Raw genomic sequence first — 18,481 nt, 5'->3', positions numbered from 1 at the left:
ATTAGTTACTAGCTACGTAGATTAAATGGTATACTGTAGTACAAAATTACCAAAATGGTGAAAGATGCTTTGCATGTAAAATAGCCTCTAGATGCCATTTCAGAGCATCTATTTTCAAAAATGTCCCTGGAAGAGAATGCCCTACCTTGGATACCACATGTGCTTAGCACATGCAGTTGAGTATCACATGAAAGCAGATAATCTCTGATTTAAAGATCATAATTAGATCAATAAAAAGTAGTGCTCATTACTATGACCTCTATTGCAGTCCATGGGTGGTCAGACTACTCAACATCTCAAACCTATAGGAGGTCTAATTTTAAAAATTTTCTCAGAAGATACCCAACTATAGTCTTAGAAAGTGTATGCTCTTCATTCATACAGCTATACTAAAGCAAATGATTATACTACTGGAGTTCCATTCTTCTCCTCTTAGTGGAATAAACACTGTTTTATCCTATAACTTCTTGCCCCCCTCAGTCCCTACAGTGTCTCCTAGATCGACCTATGCATTTGGAGACCTCAGCTGCATGTAACAGACACATTTGGGGGTCTGCTCAATGCACTGTATTCATACCAACCATGGTGGTTGGTATGAATACAGTGCACTGAGTAGACCCCCCAAATGTGTCTGTTTAGTGTGTGCCCATATCATTTGCAAGTACATGCATGCTGTGCCATCCTAAAAAAAAAGAATTGGCATGGTAAAGTTCACTGGCATATCAAAACTAAAACTTTCTGCAGATACAATAAGGCCACTCCAAATAAATTCTCTGTGTCCCATCCTCCGCTCAGCCGACGGGTGAGCAGTCCATTTCCATTATAAGATTGGCAGCTATTCAAGCCATTATTTACCTGGATACAACCATAGCAGGGGCGGATCCAGACTTATGGAAAGGGGGGGGTCAAAATCAACTCATGCACTGCATTGTCTCTGGTTTGGTAAGGTGAGACCAAAAAAAAAGGTCACAGCCAGCTGACAGTATAGCTGCCTACCTAACCAACTACGCATTTATAGCAAATAACCCACTACACACTGTTCTAATACTGTGACTGCTTTATTAGAGTGACTGCTCTATTAGAGTATGATATCTCGATCTTGGTATACTAAAAATTTTTGGAGGGTGGGGGTCAAGAGCCCCCTTTCACTGCCCCTGAGTTACCATAGCCTAAAAGCATTTCAGCTTGTGCCTTCATATTTTCAGTTGCAGGATTAATGTAAGGCCACTCCAAAATATTCCTTGTTTCCCATTTCATTGACTTTAAATATATATACATGCGGGCGGGCGGTTCATTATCCATTATAGATATTTTCGAAATTCATAACTAACTTACAGGTATAAGAATAGAAATATTTAAACTAAGAGCTTTAAGTTTAACAGTGAAAATCTAGCTATATAAGGGCTTTCTGAATGCTACCGCTATGCTGCCTATGCAGTCACAGGATAAATAATGAATATTGACAGCAATAATGAATGACCATGCGGGAAAAGAATCTGCATGCGGGCCGGACTGAATAATGAATTTTCTAGGAGTGGCCTAAACGTGATTTGTGATTTTGTGCCGACTTAATACACAATGTCACGTGAGCTGACAACCTTACGAGAGTGCCTAACCATATCGATATGTAGACTGGGCATGGAAGGAAGTGTTCTTGCTGCTTCAGTATTAGCCACATCGATTATTTAGTCTGGTGGCGCCCGTCCTTCCTTTTGGCGAAAGGACGGGCGCCATTAGACTAACACACTCGCTAATTGGTTGAAATCTCGGTCTAAATGGCTGTGCGTGATCGATCGTTAAAACTCGCGTTCAAAGCATTGTTTTGGTTCACCTGTTACCCCTTGATAATACTGGGATGTTCTTGCCCACGGAGTCAGTATTCACGGCCTGTGTGTAGCGACTACGGGTTTTCTGAGGATGTGTTTGTCGCACGAGTACTCAACGCTACGTGCAATTGCATTCCAACTGCGAACAACACACTCGACGACTTTCAAAATATTGCAAACATATCCTGTGTATCCGCAAGTCTCACTGGGTCTGGACAGCTTACAAATACACTTTTGACTCAAGCAACATGTGATATAGCTAGTGGATAATGTCTATGGTGTATTATCGTGTGACACCATCAGAAGTTTTTTCGAGCCAAATGGTGAGGCAATAAACACTTTGAAGTTATACTATCACAGTGTTTCGATTGCAGAGTGTCCATATGAGGGACAGGTGTTCATGGATTGTGCTCCATTGTGCCACACTACTTGTTCCAATTTTGGTCAAACTTCTCCATGTCCAGTGGTGTGTGTAAGGGGATGTGGTTGTCTACAGGATATGGCGATTGATGAAGATCAGAGGAGATGTGTCATGCCATCACAATGTCCTAATAAAAGTATGTCAACAACATGGCTATATAAAGCATTTGTACTCAGATTACATCAAGTCATATCAAAACTCATGTCTTAACCCATACACTTCAATTTTCCGTAAAATATTATTATGCGTAAAATAAATGTACAGCATCCTATGGAGGTAAGTTAGTTTAAAGTTTCATTATTTATCATAACTCTTGTTCTGAAGACAGTATCAATTTTGTTCGGCCGCTGTTATACACGCATAAGCTTCCTCTATCTGGTGATAACAAAATTTAATCAATACTTCAGCTTGCAAATCTATGATAAATGGTAGTAAGTAGCAACTTATGCAATACAAAATCCATTGGAGAACAAATCACAAAGTTTGCATTGTAATTAAATAGCGGCATCACACCATCACCATGGCGATTACGAATTTTGTTCGGACAGAAGCAATTCATAAGTAGTTGAATGATATCATATCTAGTGTGAGCAATTTTATTGAAAGTACAAAATGATATAAAATGTATGGAGTTTGTATTGGAGAAATCAAAACTATCCTGATCAGACCTTTCAAAGAATCAGAGTTTAATCAGTCCATTTCATGACCTAAGGGTGGAAAACAACAAAGGACACTGGTAATGTATAATATTGCTGATAAAATGATTACTGGCTGTAAATTTGATTTTGCCATTCTGACTTTACAAATCCCAATAGCATGTTTTGATATGTTTCAGAGCTGTGTCAATAAACCATCCAATAGGATTCTGTCATTTGGAAGTCCTGGGTTTCATTCTCCTGGCTGTTGCAGTTTTAATTTATGTGACTAGTATATGTGACTGAATTTGACAAAACCCGGCTTCGACGCACAAAACTTCGTTAGGAGATATGGCGATTTTAAGTAATCATTGTGTAATAACTTCCCAGTGCCTACAGCTGTGCAAACAAAATTTGCACCAAGTATGCATCTATTTACTATCTATCACTGAGTGGGTGTATACATTTCTGATACCCAAAATTAGCCCTGTTTTGGGCAGCTTTTCTCGAGTGAGTAATAATATCACAGGTGATAGTAATAGGGTGGGAGGGTGGGGGTGGATGGTAGTCTTAATATACGGGTATAAAATGGAGTAAGAAGACGATTGGAATCCAGAGGCCAAGTTTGGGCTCTCCATGGCCCTCAAATCACTCCAAATTGACCGAGAACACTATTGGTGAGCTCTCTGTGAAGTCCCAGCTCACTACACACCATTATCACAAAGCCATGGCCATTCAATGGCGCCAATCTCCCACTCGTGGCTTTGACAGGGTCGGAAGAAAGCTGCCACAGAAACCAGACTTGCCAGTCCTGAAGGAAGTACAGTGTGGAATGTGATAGTGTATTAGGCCAGCAATCCATTTCTGGTAAAAACGTAAGTTTGATTTTGTGTGTGCGGAAGCCTTGTTATGTGAAATCCGGTCACATATATGCACGCATAGCTTTATTCACAATCTTGAAAAATCTATGGTTCTGTACTATAAGAAGGATATTGATTATGGAATGGCATCTATTACATACTCAAAGCTCTATAATAGTGAGTAAGTTATTTAGCAGTTATCATACGATTCTCAAATTGTGCAAATTTCCAAATAAATATGCAATCATATCTCTAATAGTGGTTTAGTACACTAGTACTGTATGTGTGACCCAGTCTGGGAAAACCGGGCTTATCGCCTATTTAAAAGTATTGAGAAACGCCGGTTTTAAGTATTTAGTGTGTTGTAGCTTGCCAATGGTTGAAGCCATGTGTACCAAATTTTCACATGTTTTACACCAATTCCTTACCTTCCAGAGCATCCACTGTGCAAGTAGCCAACAACTAAGTTTCCCACCATTTTAGATAGTTTTTAAACCAAGGTTGACTGTATCAGGCGAGCTGCAAATTGGGTGGGAGGCGAGGGCCCTGGAAGGCGGGCAAGATGGTGTTCAGAAATTGAAAAGGAAGGCCAAGGGATGAAATAGGCCAAGCTTTGGGCCATTGAGGTCTCAAAACTGGCTAAAATGAAAGGAAATTTATAGCAGAGGTACTTATTCAACACCACAGAGCTGTACAGACACATACAGTCATCCCCAGGTTGACCAGAGCTCCATTAAGGCCCCACACCACACATACGGATCGCCACTGGGCTTGGGAAAAGCAGCCAGAAAAACCAGACCACTCAAGTCTAGCTGATTTTGATTGTGGAATTAGATAGTTTATTCATGTAGCTTTGTGTCCTGGGTGAAAAATCGAATCTGCTGACATGGGCGATAAGACTGGTTTTCTCAGACTGGGTCACATATAATGTTTTAGACACTTGCATAACTAAAACTGTTCACTGATTGTGTGTTCATTCCCAGCTTGTTCGGTTGCTGGTCAGATAGTGAAATCATGTGCCAGTATATGTCCTCAGGACTGCTTCTCACCTGCTAACACTAGTTGTGTAATTGAAGTATGTGCAGTAGATACATGTGAATGTGAAGGAGTTGATGAGGTTGTAGATAACATTGTGGGGAGATGTGTTCAACAGGAGCAGTGTACTGGTGAGTAACCTCCATATAAGGAATATGCTGATGTGTTGGTAGTGGAATGTGAAATAGATTCATGCTAAAATAACAGAAACATGATGTCATGTGTGAAGGTTGTTTTGTTTCCTGTATCATATAGTAGTGGCATCTTTAAAAAAGTTAATTGCATGCTTCTATATTATTGATAGTGTGTTGGGCATCGATAAAAACTAGTGAAACAAAATATCAACATATTCCTGAGGGAATCCCTGCACATTAACATGTCATTTTTTGTACAATGCCAAACAGGGCTATGTTGTAATACTATCATTCATATATCTTGCTTCTGAAGTTTTTGTTGCTTGGATACCTAAATTTTAATGCACTAGTTTGTTTAATTTTTTTTGTTATGGCATATAGATATCCACACAAAAACAGCCAAGCTGTGAAAAAATGATGCAGCCTTGGTGAAAAATTGTGAAATTAAAGGTGACAGCCAATGATGTTAATCATACAATAAGATAGTACTGTATAGTAGGGACGACAAAGATGTGGGCGTGGCCCATGACAAAATATCACCCAAAAACCTGCCTTGATTTTCCCATGACAGTATTGGTTGGGTAAAATCTATTCCAAAAATGTCTTCAGATCAACTCATTCGTTAAGTTACTACTAAAAAAAATTTTTTTTTTACATTATTCAACAGAATTTTCTACTGACTTCCTGATGCGTTCAGTCAAGCATAGCGGAAAAGTGGTTGTATCTACAGCCCTACTTCTTTCTCAGAAACACTTCAAATTCACTTAAGAAGAAACTTTTGGCATATTGATAGCCGTACAACAATATGTGTGCTATTGTCTTACTTTTATCCTTCCATGTAGCTATAGTGGCCGTAGCACAGTATAGCTTTGATCTCTGCGCATGCACATTTCACAATGTCATTGCACCGACATATTGGAACTACACATGTCTCGGTTCAAGCGGGTAGTTCAGTAAGCTGTTCTCCATTGTAGACGAGAAGTCACCTGCTACCAGGAGATGGACTGCTTGTAGGATGGTATGCACAAAGAAAGTGAGCTGTTCTCTGTTGTAGACAAGATGTCGCCTGCCACCAGGAATGGAGTGCTGTATGCACAAAGCATATGTGTGAAAGTAGACTACTGTTCTAATACCTCTTTCATATGGTCACTTTAAACCAGCACATTTAACCTTTCATATGGTCACTTTAAACCAGCACATTCAACCCGGGTTCATATGATCACCTTAACCAGGTTGAACCTGGCTTGAGTCATAACCTCAACCCAATAACCGAGTTCAACCCTACAAAGCAGTAGGGTTGAACTCAGTGAACCTTGATCCTACAAAGCAGTAGGGTTGAACTCAGGGTTGAACTCAGTTTATGGCTTCAAAAGTGAGTTGCCGTTATATGACATCATGTGATGATTGCTTGTGAACAGAAACTGGGGGTTGAATGTGGGTTATTCGACCCAGGTTGAACCCGTGGCCATATGAAAAAGGGTGTAAGTGAATTAGTCTGGCGGGTACGCCAGATCTTGGTGCTTGGTGTGTATATATCAGTAGTAGCTGGAATGTACGTAAATGAACAGCCCTTGTGTATAATTGGATTATTATTGCTGCAGATCATGACCTCACTCATGAATATGATTAAAACTAAAATTTTATTACATATGTGAGGGTAGCCGGCTATTTAATAGTGGTCATGCATTGACAAAGAAAGTTCACAAACAAGTATAAGAAAAAAATTAGGAATTTTAAACTAGAGTTAGAGTAGGGACAATGTAGTACCGCTGCAATAAAGCAATAAAAAGTACTGAAACAAGCTGGATCAGAGTAGCACGTAATGTCCAGATATTGTAAAACAACAAGAAGTGAATATTCCTACTGTGCATTTTGATTGTAGAATCTCCGTAGCTGCTGTACAGTCTCTACCAATACAGAAAATACTTACCAATCAGATACCAAAGCCAATTTATACTGTTATAATTTTGAGTTTGCTTGTTCATGGATATATATATATATGCAGTGCCTGTATTTATTTGCAATATTGTTTTGTATACTATTTGTCTATTAAGATTTTTCAGTGACTGTTCCATTAGAGTATCTCACTTTTCATACAAAACATGATAAAATGCAGTTGCTCAATTTTTACAAAGCATATCCTGCACCTTTTATGCTAGAATATACAATTTTCAGCCTGTAGTCACAAGTTTTATTAGCATAGCACTTATTGTGATGATTATGATGATGATGATTGGCGTGAGTAGGTCTTTCTATCCCACCAATCTGTACCAAAATGGCTATAATATCGGCTTGATTTAATGTAAGACTAGAGAATTGAAGTTGTAATATTGTACTACTTGATTACTTTTGTAATGCTCTAATAGAGCACACATTTTTTTGAGGATTTCTAATAATACACACATAGAATGTTCTAGATTTTCCATTGGTAGTTCTATGAAATTATGAACTTTTAAAAGTAATGATAGTAACATTCAGTGGTTAAGGATGTGGGTGTTAGGTATGGAGGTCCCTGGTTCGAAGTTTTTTCTTAGAGATTTTTATGCACCTTTCTTACTCTGCAGTGACTGCTCTATTAGAGTATCTTGATCACGTGATTTTATACTTGTTTGGTTTTTACTTTATAACCTTGTAGCTGTAAATCTATTGCCTACCAAGCGGACAGCTATAATACAAACATGGTGTGCTTTGGAGAAGGGACCATGGAGCTATGCACACATGAGAATGCAGGACACAGAGCTACATATGCATTGAAAATCACATTTTTCAACTTTTTGGCAGTACAACACATCACTGTATGTTTTGATCAGTATAATTAATGCTGCAACTGAACTATATTCACTTGTATTTTAAATTCATATGTGTTTCGTTCAGCTTGTCCTATTGATGGTCAAGAATACACAAATTGTGGATCATCTTGTCCTCGGACTTGTGATAACTTCAATGATACAATAATATGTACTACTGATTGTTGGCAAGGTTGTGAGTGTCCATCAGGAACTGTAATTGATGTGGAGAAGAGGAAGTGTGTTGATCCCAGCCAGTGTGGTAGAGAAATGCCCACTACAGTGGACAGAAGAGTCCAAGATGAATCGTACTGCACACCACGATTTGTGTGTCCTCATAATGAAGGACTAGATGATTATAATGTTTGCCAATATGCTGTGGAAGTTATGCAGGTTTTCAAAGGGACACATCAGGTAGTGAAGTGGTACTACTGAATGTGTATAAGCCAAAACCAGCTGATATCCATTTGTTTTCCAAATATTCCTTAGGTGTTTTCAAAGTAGTATAAATTTATATGTGGCCTTGGAGTATAAGGATGGCAGGTGCTTCCAGACCAAAATAATCACCAGAAAAAATGAAATATACTAATAGAGTAGTTCTTATAAGCAGAAAACTCAGAAATCTGTACAGAAAATATTCTTATAGCCTATTTAAAAAGCCAAAGAGGGAGATTGTTTGAATAACTTACCGTATAGCTGGTAATTTTCAAAGGGTTTTTATTTATTTCAGATATTTCATCAAAAAGGCTCTTCTCTTCAAAAATAATTTTTTTTTGCCTTCATAAATTCTCACAAAGTTACCTTCACATGATCAAATATTTTGGGCATGAACACATAATCTCTCTTGTTTTTAACTCTGTGTTAGTGATTGTAATAGTTAAAACAGTATCATTACTGTGTCAATAGCCAGTAAACAGCTGATCCAGATCTGCCATTGTTGGGCCATCTGCTGCGATTCTAGCATAGGCATAATTGAGCCAGTAGAATTTGCTCTACTAGAGATTCCCCCCAGTCTTCTCTCCAGTACATAGGGATGGAGATAATTCTATCAGTAAGTCAGTTGTTGGCAAGCATGCATGCATGCATCTTTCGTGATTTGTGACATGAATTTCTGTTTATTTGAAATCCACCAAACTTCAAAATATACGTTCTTCAAAATTTAAAAGCTTCGAAATTCAGATTTTTGTCTCTTCTGTGAAATTTTCTGTTTTGAAAATAACCTGCTATATGGTACCAAAAGTGTAAACAAATTATAGCCATTATTGTGGATATTTGATCAAAGACGGATTTTTATATAATAATTATAAGTGTACATTTTACTATTAATGCAAAAACAGCCAATTTCAAAAGCCTAGGTGAAAAAAAGGTGGGAGCCAAAAAATGGTTGCAACAATGGTAATGCTAATGCTGTCTTGGCTGCCACCTTTGATTTCACAACTTAAAAACCCATAGCCAGCCATAAGGCTTGTTTTATCCAATTTCTTTTATCAAAATGCAGATAGACTGATTGCAAACTTTACAAGTACAGAAAAAATTTTGGAATTTTCAACTAGAGTAGGGACCATAGCACATCGATAAAAAGTACTGAAACAAGTTAAATCACAGTAAAACTATAAGAAGTGTTATATCCCTACTGTGTGTAGGGTAGCAGTGATAGTAATAGCCGGTTGTCAGACTTAACCATGGTAGGATCACTTCGTCTTCGATGGATACAGACTGTACAATCAAGCCAGCAAGGAACAACACTACGACGCTATCTTATTTCTTATAAGCACGTGCATGACATTACATCATACATTCTAAACATAGCCTACTTAACTAATAATAATCTATACACTGTACTACGTTAAGTTACTTAGTCAGTCCATGTTACTGTGCTCAAGATACCATAATGGAAATGCACAGTAGGGATATAACACTTCTTATTGTTTTACTGTGATTTAATATCATGCACTACTCCAGCTTGTTTCAGTACTTTTTATCAATGTGCTTTGGTCCCTACTCTAGTTGAAAATTCCAAATTTTTTATGTACTTGTTTGTTAATTTTTTTGTAAATAATTGTTATGACTGGTGAACCCACACATATTGCGAAAGAAATGGCACTGCGGGCTCCAGCTATCAATTATTGTCTGAAAAGTCAAGTATCCATTATGCTTCGTTGTCAGCTATGTTAGACCTGGTACACAGCACAGACCTGTTACACAGCAGTTTGAAAAGCATCCCCTGCAATCCATGCATACCGTATCAAAATAAATAAATGAGCACGTCCCATGCAGTTATATCAATTATCATTTGTAAAGTGAAGTATCCATTACGCTTCATTGTCAGCTATGTTCAACCCGTTACACAGCAGTACGAATCAAGAACTGTTCAAAAAACACCTCTGCAATCAAAGTAACCACTATGAAAAATACAAACGATTTCTGTTACAAAGGGAAGCCATCATGTGCTACTGCCAAATCGACACTTTTCACTGTCAGCAAAGATGAATGGGACACAAAGGAGGACACTGGTAAGTCCATGAAGAAAGCATTGTACGTACTGCGGTATGCTAAAAGGCACCTCTCGGGCCAAAGCGATGTCGAGCAGTGATAAAATCAAGCCCGTAACCTTAGCCATTATCAAGTTATGCGTTTGTCTGAAGGCATCAGTCAGTTACTCAGTCAGTAGAAAACTCCGTTTAATAGTTGTTGTTTTTCAAATTCCGTAGCAACTTTTTGAAAGCGTTTCGGGTCGATCTGAAGACTTGCTTGGGCATGGTTTTACCTAACCAATACTGCCTCATCATCATCAGGGAAAACTGAGGCTGGTTTTTGACGAAAATGAAGACATTTTAGGCAAAACCTGTACTTTTAAGGGCGCTTATAAACATTTGACGAATTTAAATTTGACGAATTAAACCGATTCGTCAAATTCGTCAAATTTTTTTGACGTCAAAATTTCCTTGCGTACGGTATACCAATCAGTTATATCGATGGTTGCACAATAGTGGCACCGCTTAATGTAATGATGTGGGGGAGGCCAGACATATAGTATTTGGCATTTAATTAAGTTATGTGTTGATGGTGTAGTGTGGTAAACAAGCCAACCCCAAAGTAAACTGGGAGGTTTTAAGGTTTCTATGTAGTGCCAGCCACTTGTCTCAACTGTAAAGCAGTAGCAAAATGCATTTAAAACCTGATAAACAAGAGTAACTTTTGCTTGTGGTATACATTTAAACTTACAATGAATATGTTTGTCTTGCAAATGTTATAGTTAGTTCTATATCGTGATATATGTTCATATCGTGATATAAACCTTGGTGATAGATGATATAGAGTTTTTCTATATCGTGGCAGCACTAATTAGTAGCATAAAAATCATTTCATTTGAAGAAGGGAACACATCATGCTACATATGCATGAAAATCACATTTTCTTTCTTCCTGTCAATATGCTCACATCAAAATGGCTTTCTTGGCCGCATTACAAACTACCATGTGTCTTGATAAAGTGATTGATTTTATGATAAGAACATTGCTACCCAATGCTTGCACTATGTATGTTTGAACTAAGTGCTTGTTGTCCCTCTAGGTGGGTCAGATCCTTACAGAGGTTGGCCCTGACTTACTTAGTACTTGTGGATACCCAAGAAATATTCTGAGTGTTGGCACAACCTATGTTGCTGGTATTGGAGGACCTTGTTCCTTCTACCGTGAATGGACCCCATACAATAACTTTTCTCGTGAAGATATTCAACGACTGAATAATGACTGTTCTTCAGCTGGTCTACAATTACCAAATATTTTACTGGTATTTTTGTTGGCCTCAGTGGTGATCTTTGACAAATTTATTTAATAAAAACATACTCTAGTCTGTTTATGTTTTAATACTGTAACTGCTTTACTTAATTGCGTTATATTATATTATGTACAATTCAGATTTATAAGAATGCAGTTTGAACAGATATAATAGCCAGAGTTGGGGTAACTAGTTACTTAAAATGTAATTAGTAATATAACTAGTTACTTGCTTTGTAACTAGTTACAACTTCCTGAAAAGTAACTAGTAACTAGGTACAATAGTTACATTGTAACTATAGGCAATTATGCTTTAAAAGCAAGAGCACTTCAATTTTTGTGATACAGCCACATTAAGTAGTGTATACTGTACTTCATGATTCAATGATGAAACTGAGGTGAATTAGCCACAGAATTGTTATTTTCAGAAAGTGTACATATAATTATTCTATTTAGTTCCCTTCTTCCTTTGCTCTGGGCAAAACAATGATTTTACAAAAGTTAACAAACAAACATAACTTATTTATGAAAGCAACCAGATACTTAGTTACCTTTCAAAAAACAATTGTAACTGTAACTAAGTTACATGGGATAAAAGTAACTAGTTACTTTTGTGAAGTAACTACCCCAACTCTGATATTAGCAATGCCAAATAAGATATGATCCAATGTTCTTTATCTATCTCAGAATGGCGCTTGACATTAATCTATATATTATTATTATTATACAAAGCTTAAAAAAGCTGTCTGTCTGTCCATCATGCTGCTTAGCTACTCACCAAACTCGGTGCAAATTGGCGCAATCAGTGCTGATAATGAAGCACTCATTATCTGGCGACTTTAAGATTATTATCACGAGTTCATGCATGCTTCCGTTCATTCTCTGCAGTGTGTAGAAGGCCAAGGTGTAGAGAAAACTTGAGCAAATTCCTTTGAGAACCGCAGCACAAACTGTTCAAGTGGTAGAACGTCTAACTAGTGTGTTGGAGGTTGTGGGTTCGAATCCACATGTTGACACTTTTTTTTTCTTTCTATAAGCGTTTCTGCACACATTTTTAAAACTCAACCTTTAGCTCATAGTATCTGCCAAGATATGCAAAGTACATATCAATGCAGAATTTTAGCAAAATTAAGCACCCATCATCAAGTGTCGTAGTAAATCAATACGTGCTTCTGTTTGTTCTTTATAAGGCAAAGAAGCTAGGCACTGGTGTAGGGAAGGATCACTGAAAAGTTGAGCTACATTCCTGTCAAAATCACAGACACTGAAAACAACTGGTGATTTGCACACCTCCTTTAACCCCAAGTGATTATAGCCAACCTGAGTTCAATCCCTCCCTAGGTTATAGCTTTTTTTTCACTTTTGGGACCTTTTGATGCACTTTTTGTTCTATCTGTTCCATACAATTTTTATCCACAAACTCTTATGCTTACAGTTTTTCAGCACTGGCACATTGACTGCCTTACATCATTATAGCACTTTTGTGGTAGGGCAGGTGAATTGCCAACATATTTGCCAACATACTGCTGTAGAAGTGAGGCAACTTGCATGATTGGGCAGGTACTACTGTGCATCTGAAAAATGATATTAATGGCACCATACAGATACTGTAGTTTACACTGAGGAACTGTGTGTACAATTGCTCAACTATTTCACTGATCCTGCTTACATCTTTCACTCTGGATCTGCTTAAAGGTCATTTAGGACATTTAAAATTAATGATGATGTTTAAGCACCTGCATGGGGTTTTGTACGGCAAGAGGATATTATGTGTCATTACTACATTAAAACTGAAAGTGCATAGCATAGAGCAAATTCTGAATCTTTGCTTGCCATGCAGTAACTACAGTTGCAAATTGTGTTGGCTTTAAATTATGTAGAAGTTCATTTCTTTTTGTTGATAGTAAGGTATTACTCTGTTAAACGTCATGTATAAACTGAAACTGTGCTATGTGTATACCACCTGTCATGTAGGTATCACAGTGGCAGATACAGGGGGTTGCAATGGTTTCAGCTGAAACCCCCTCTGAAAATAGCGTGTGTCCCAAATTTATTGACTAGTTGTCATGTGGGTAATAAAATCACCATGAGTTATATATATAGTGTGTTATAGAACTCTCTACTGGCGAAAAACTTCATACTTTAGCCTTTAAATCACAATTACGGCATTCTACAGCAGGTTGTGACCTTTCTTTTTTTATTTATTTACTAGTAGAATCTGAAACCCCCTCTGAAAATTTCTAGATCTGCCACTGTATAATTGCCTTAGCTTGCATATACGAAGTTTAACTAACTTTGCATGTTCATTATACATTCTTAAAAGGATTGTGTACTTTAAAGCACTATCAACATGCATGCTACACAGCAATATAGGACACTGATATTAATGCTTGGTTCCCAATGTATTATTATTATTGTGTCACATTAGTTGTCCTGCATATAAAGCATGTACTTATTTGTTCTTTACAGCACACTGAAGGTACTGGTAGGGAAGGCTCACTGAATAATTGAGCTACATTCGATTTCCTGTCAAAACCACAGATAAACAACTTTGGTGTGTTGCATCATTAATATAGTTGCAAGTTCTATAAAAGTAACATCACCATAGCTACATGAGCAGTGTTGGTGTTTAAATGTTCCTGACATTAAAACATGTGAAGATGGTCCTGCACATAGGGCAGGTACCAATGCTAGTGGTTTATAAATGGCATTATTGCAATACATTAAGATTTCTCGTAGGAAAGCCACAAGGACTGATTATTGTAATGTGTACTTGATATTACATGTTTTAACTACTATGTAACTTTACATGGATAAACAAAACTATTTTTTTACAACTAGACCTAACCTGAGACTGGGGGGGGGGGGGGGGGGAGGGTACACATAGTCTTTGAAGTAATTACCTTTGTGCTATATATTGTCATGATTGTCCAAACGTCATAATTGTCCAAACAATCAAAGTAAAGAGAGGGTTTGTGTGACAAAGCTCCAGTACAGAGGAAAACTGTATAGAAATTTCTGACTAACTAGTAGGGTCTGGGACATGCATACTCCTCCAGGGAAAGTTTTAAAACATAAGTGTTAATAATGTGTCAATATTGAATCTGGTAGCAAATTTAGAGAAATAATTAAGACTTGGAGGTAATTTAAGAATATAGCAAGCTGAAGGAACAAAATTTAAAAGGAAGAGCTACATACAAGCCTTGTTTTGTTGAAATTTTAGGCGATTTTATTTTATAGTGGACTGTAAGAAAGAAAATTGAAACTAGTTGGATTGTAGGGCAACTTTTAATCAAAGAGTAAGGCACGGAATTGGAAAATTTAAGGCAATTTTTAATCAAAGTGATCATGAAATTGGAAAATTTTTGAAACTGGCTAGTCTGTCACAAGACATCTTCAATGTCTGTGCATGCATTTCCTCCCTTGATAGAATAATACCTTTAAGTTTTCTTTGTATAATTTAATTGTAATTTCTATTGGTTTGTATATACTCATTTTAAATGTAGTCTTCTCTAGGCCGGGGCAGGCTTTGGGAGGGGACTGACTTATTCCACTGTCCACATGTGGACATGTGGATACAACCCATACACGTATGCACATGGTATTTTCCTGCACATGATCATGAGTACAATGCTTTCCAGTTAATACCTACTGTTCTATACTACCTCTAGTACTGTGCTACATACACAGGTACATAGCCTTCAAATACTCTCTCATACTTGCTAGCTGCAAAGCACACACAATGTGGTTTTAAGGAAAATCATAGCATCTTAGATATATATTTGTTGCAAGGTATGTCCACTCTCCGAAAACCAATTTGAAGTCCATACAATATGCTCAGCTGTGTACACACACATGCATCATTGTAAACAGTATATATACACATGCATTTCATAGTATATAATCTGCATATACTACTAAATAAAGCTGACAGTGATATTGCATGGTGTATAGTTTCAGTTTATCCCTATCATTCATGTTCAAAGCAAATGCTGCACATTTAATGCCAGCTGCAACTGATCAAGCTGAGCAATAGAGACACTTTCAATGTTCGAATAATTGTCATTGTTTGATTGTTAAAATCTTTCCATTATGAACCTTTGTAGAAGGATTAAAAGTCTAGTCTTGGATGGTAGGAGGCCTAACTCTCAGTTGTGTGTTTCTATTGTTGTCACCATTATGTTTTTATTATTATTTTGATTATGGATATGACTACATAAAAATTGATGAAAGCTTAAGTATTTTACAGTATAGCAGTATTGTATTGTAGGGACCATGAAAGTTTTATGGAAAACACAGAAACCATGCAGCCTCACGATACCTTGGCAGCCATAAAATGGGTAGTTATAATTTTAGTGCAAGCTGATTTAGCAGCTACCCAAATCCCATGGCCAAAGATACTCATAAATTTGTTCTGCATAATGACAAACCATTATATGGAGCTGCGCATGTGGAAATTGAACCCATACAGTGTTGATAAGTAAAAGAAAGAATTTATATATCATGGCAGTGCTAAGCAAGCTGAAGGCTGAAAGCTAGTCTTTCTCTATATGCAAACTGTTGCACTGCACTTATAGTTATAACTATATGACCCTAAACATAAAACCTAACAAAACTAACTAAGTGCAAGAATTCATCTCAATGCTTATACAGTATATGAGGATCCCTAGGGAAAGGCCATACAATGCATGTACCATACTTAACCTAATAGCAGCTATGCTCCTATATATATGTATGCTTTATACCATGTCTTCTAGCTACTATAGCATGAAAAAATGCTGGTCCTGCATTATATATGGGCTACTGTTCTTATTCTGAAACATGCAGTGAGCAAGTGAAATTGTTTATATATTATGAGTTTTCCACTTGAAAATGCTGGTAACCTATACCAACAGTGTTGGGCAAGTTACTTTGTAAAAGTAACTAGTTTCATATTACACATTACTTGCAACTGAACTATTTAGTTACAGTTACATATTACCCATAAAATAAAGTAACTGTAATAATATTACATATTATATTACTTTGTGTCCACAGCCTTAAGCTGTCACGTGTGAAACTACCACCTTATCACGTGACATGATTGCGCTGTTGGACAATATGCAAATTTTGGTTATAAGTAAGAAGCTGGTGGATAAGCTTCATTCAGTAGGCCTCGTTACTTCGCTGTGGCTAGGCATTACTCAGAGGATAACTAACGAGATTAGTAACTTCGTTACTTGTAGTAATAATATTACGTAATATTAGACTCATTACAGTAACTATATTACTTAGGTAACGCGTTACATTTGTAAGTAAAGTAGCTTGCATTATATTACCTGTTTTTATAGCGTATTTCGTTATATTACTTTGTTACCACAAAAGTAATAATATTATGTAACACGTTACATATGTAGCGCGTTACTCCCAACACTGTATACCAATGGTTTGGTTTGGCTGATTACCAACATAGCTACGTATGCTCCATTTAAGGGTGCTCTGTACAGTTCATGTACGGCTCCCATGGAATTACCATATTAAACTCACAAATGGTTTGGGAAAATATATTGTACTTTCTTACTGGATATAAGCTACTGCACACTCTATAGTCCAAACCCAACTGCTACATTGCTGTAAAATGCGAGTCATAATTTTTCCCTTAACCTAGAACTTGTCTTACAGTTTACACACTAGAGCCTTGATACTTACATGATACACTATACAAAACAGTACACACTATTGTGCGTTTTTATTTTTTGTCTTTTAGCTTCTCAATCATCCGCTGCAGATAATCTACCTCTGGTTTGACACTGCCACCAATCTTTCTTTTCACTTCCAAGCTATTTGTCACCCAAAGTTGCTATCAAAAAACCGCAAGCACCCTTTTTTAGCAAAATTACTACAGTAAAATTTTCATGCCATTTGGGTGAAAAATGAAAAACTCATCTAAAATTTTCATGCCTTTTGAGTGAAAAATGACAGACTAGTTGTCATTTTTCACCCAAAAGGCATGAAAATTTTAGATGAGTTACTGTAGTGATTTTGCTAAAAAAGGGTGCTTGCGGTTTTTAGATAGCAACTTATAGTCAGTATAAACTTTTGTACTTTTAATTGTGAATACATGCAATCTGCATTATTTTCAAAAGAAGTCTATGCATATTTTTACAATACACACTAGGCATACCATGTACATGCATATCACACAGAGCAGCAGTAGCTACTAACTTACTGCACAGATTTCTACCTATGCTTTGGTCAGATTAAGTTACTTGTTATGGCTATTGTTAATTGACACCTGCTAAGTACAAAGTGATTTGACACCTTGCCAGCAGGGCTAAGTGTCTTCTGTAATACACAGGGCACTTATGAGGTGTCAAAGCAAATCACTTTTGGCTATATGTATGAATTCATTGGCTTACAGCAAATTCAGTCTATATACATGCTTACAACATCTTCCTCCCCTTGGTATGGCACATTGCAGTAAGTAAATGCTATATATGCTACAATTGTATCAAACATACTTTTAATAGTACTGTTCACATATACATCCTTAAGTAGCTATATACTGTTACTTAATTTCAGTGGCGGATCCAGGATGGGGCATTTGGGGCAAATGCCCCCCCCCCCCTTCAAGATCGAGATACTCTAATAGAGCAGTCAATTACTCTAATAAAGCAGTCACAATGTTCATGAGGCAGTGTAGCTTACCTATGAAGCTACAAATAGGATTTTATTTTACATAACAGACGTGATATAGTTGGTAAGGATAACTAGCTATTATTGTTGTGACCTTTTTTTTTTTTTTTTTTTTTTTTTTTTGGTCTTCAGCAAGTTTTTTTGGTCTCCAACTGTTTTTCAGAAAGGTGTCCCCCCTCTTTCGAAACTCTGGATCCGCCCCTGAATTTGATCTTTAAAAAGTACAACCTCAAGACATATGAGATATAGAGTTTGTTGCAATACATTAGGAATTTCAGAAAGCAGAGTAGTTATCAATAGAGCTTTTTCATCTCCTTGACAACCGTTTTT

The 18,481-nt window shown here is 37.0% G+C and overlaps 1 protein-coding gene across 2 annotated transcripts; it reads left to right on the top strand.

Moving 5' to 3' along the window:
• The first annotated feature begins 1,780 nt into the window (after positions 1–1,780).
• Positions 1,781–11,597, top strand: LOC136268404 (von Willebrand factor-like). Of its 2 annotated transcripts, XM_066063736.1 has the most exons (5): positions 1,781–2,149; positions 2,201–2,383; positions 4,726–4,908; positions 7,786–8,111; positions 11,271–11,597. In XM_066063736.1, exons 2-5 carry the CDS (start codon positions 2,227–2,229, stop codon positions 11,532–11,534), a joined length of 930 nt encoding a protein of 309 aa, XP_065919808.1. In that variant the 5' UTR covers positions 1,781–2,149; positions 2,201–2,226; the 3' UTR covers positions 11,535–11,597. The 2 variants fall into 2 exon arrangements, 1 of the variants encoding a protein (XP_065919808.1); XR_010706997.1 differs by lacking the exons at positions 1,781–2,149; positions 2,201–2,383; positions 4,726–4,908; positions 7,786–8,111 and adding an exon at positions 9,721–10,210 and having other exon boundaries at positions 11,271–11,410.
• The last annotated feature ends 6,884 nt before the right edge of the window (positions 11,598–18,481 follow it).

This window comes from Dysidea avara, chromosome 10 (genome assembly GCF_963678975.1).
Source record: "Dysidea avara chromosome 10, odDysAvar1.4, whole genome shotgun sequence".
Lineage (NCBI taxonomy): Eukaryota > Metazoa > Porifera > Demospongiae > Dictyoceratida > Dysideidae > Dysidea > Dysidea avara.
This window is presented reverse-complemented; position numbering and strand designations above follow the sequence as displayed.

Excerpts from the sequence above, each read along its gene's own strand:
- LOC136268404 (XM_066063736.1), top strand. The coding sequence starts at position 2,227 with ATGGATTGTGCTCCATTGTGCCACACTACTTGTTCCAATTTTGGTCAA. Across the intron at positions 2,384-4,725 it reads ATCACAATGTCCTAATAAAA|CTTGTTCGGTTGCTGGTCAG; the intron begins GTATGTCAACAA and ends GTTCATTCCCAG. Across the intron at positions 4,909-7,785 it reads TCAACAGGAGCAGTGTACTG|CTTGTCCTATTGATGGTCAA; the intron begins GTGAGTAACCTC and ends TGTTTCGTTCAG.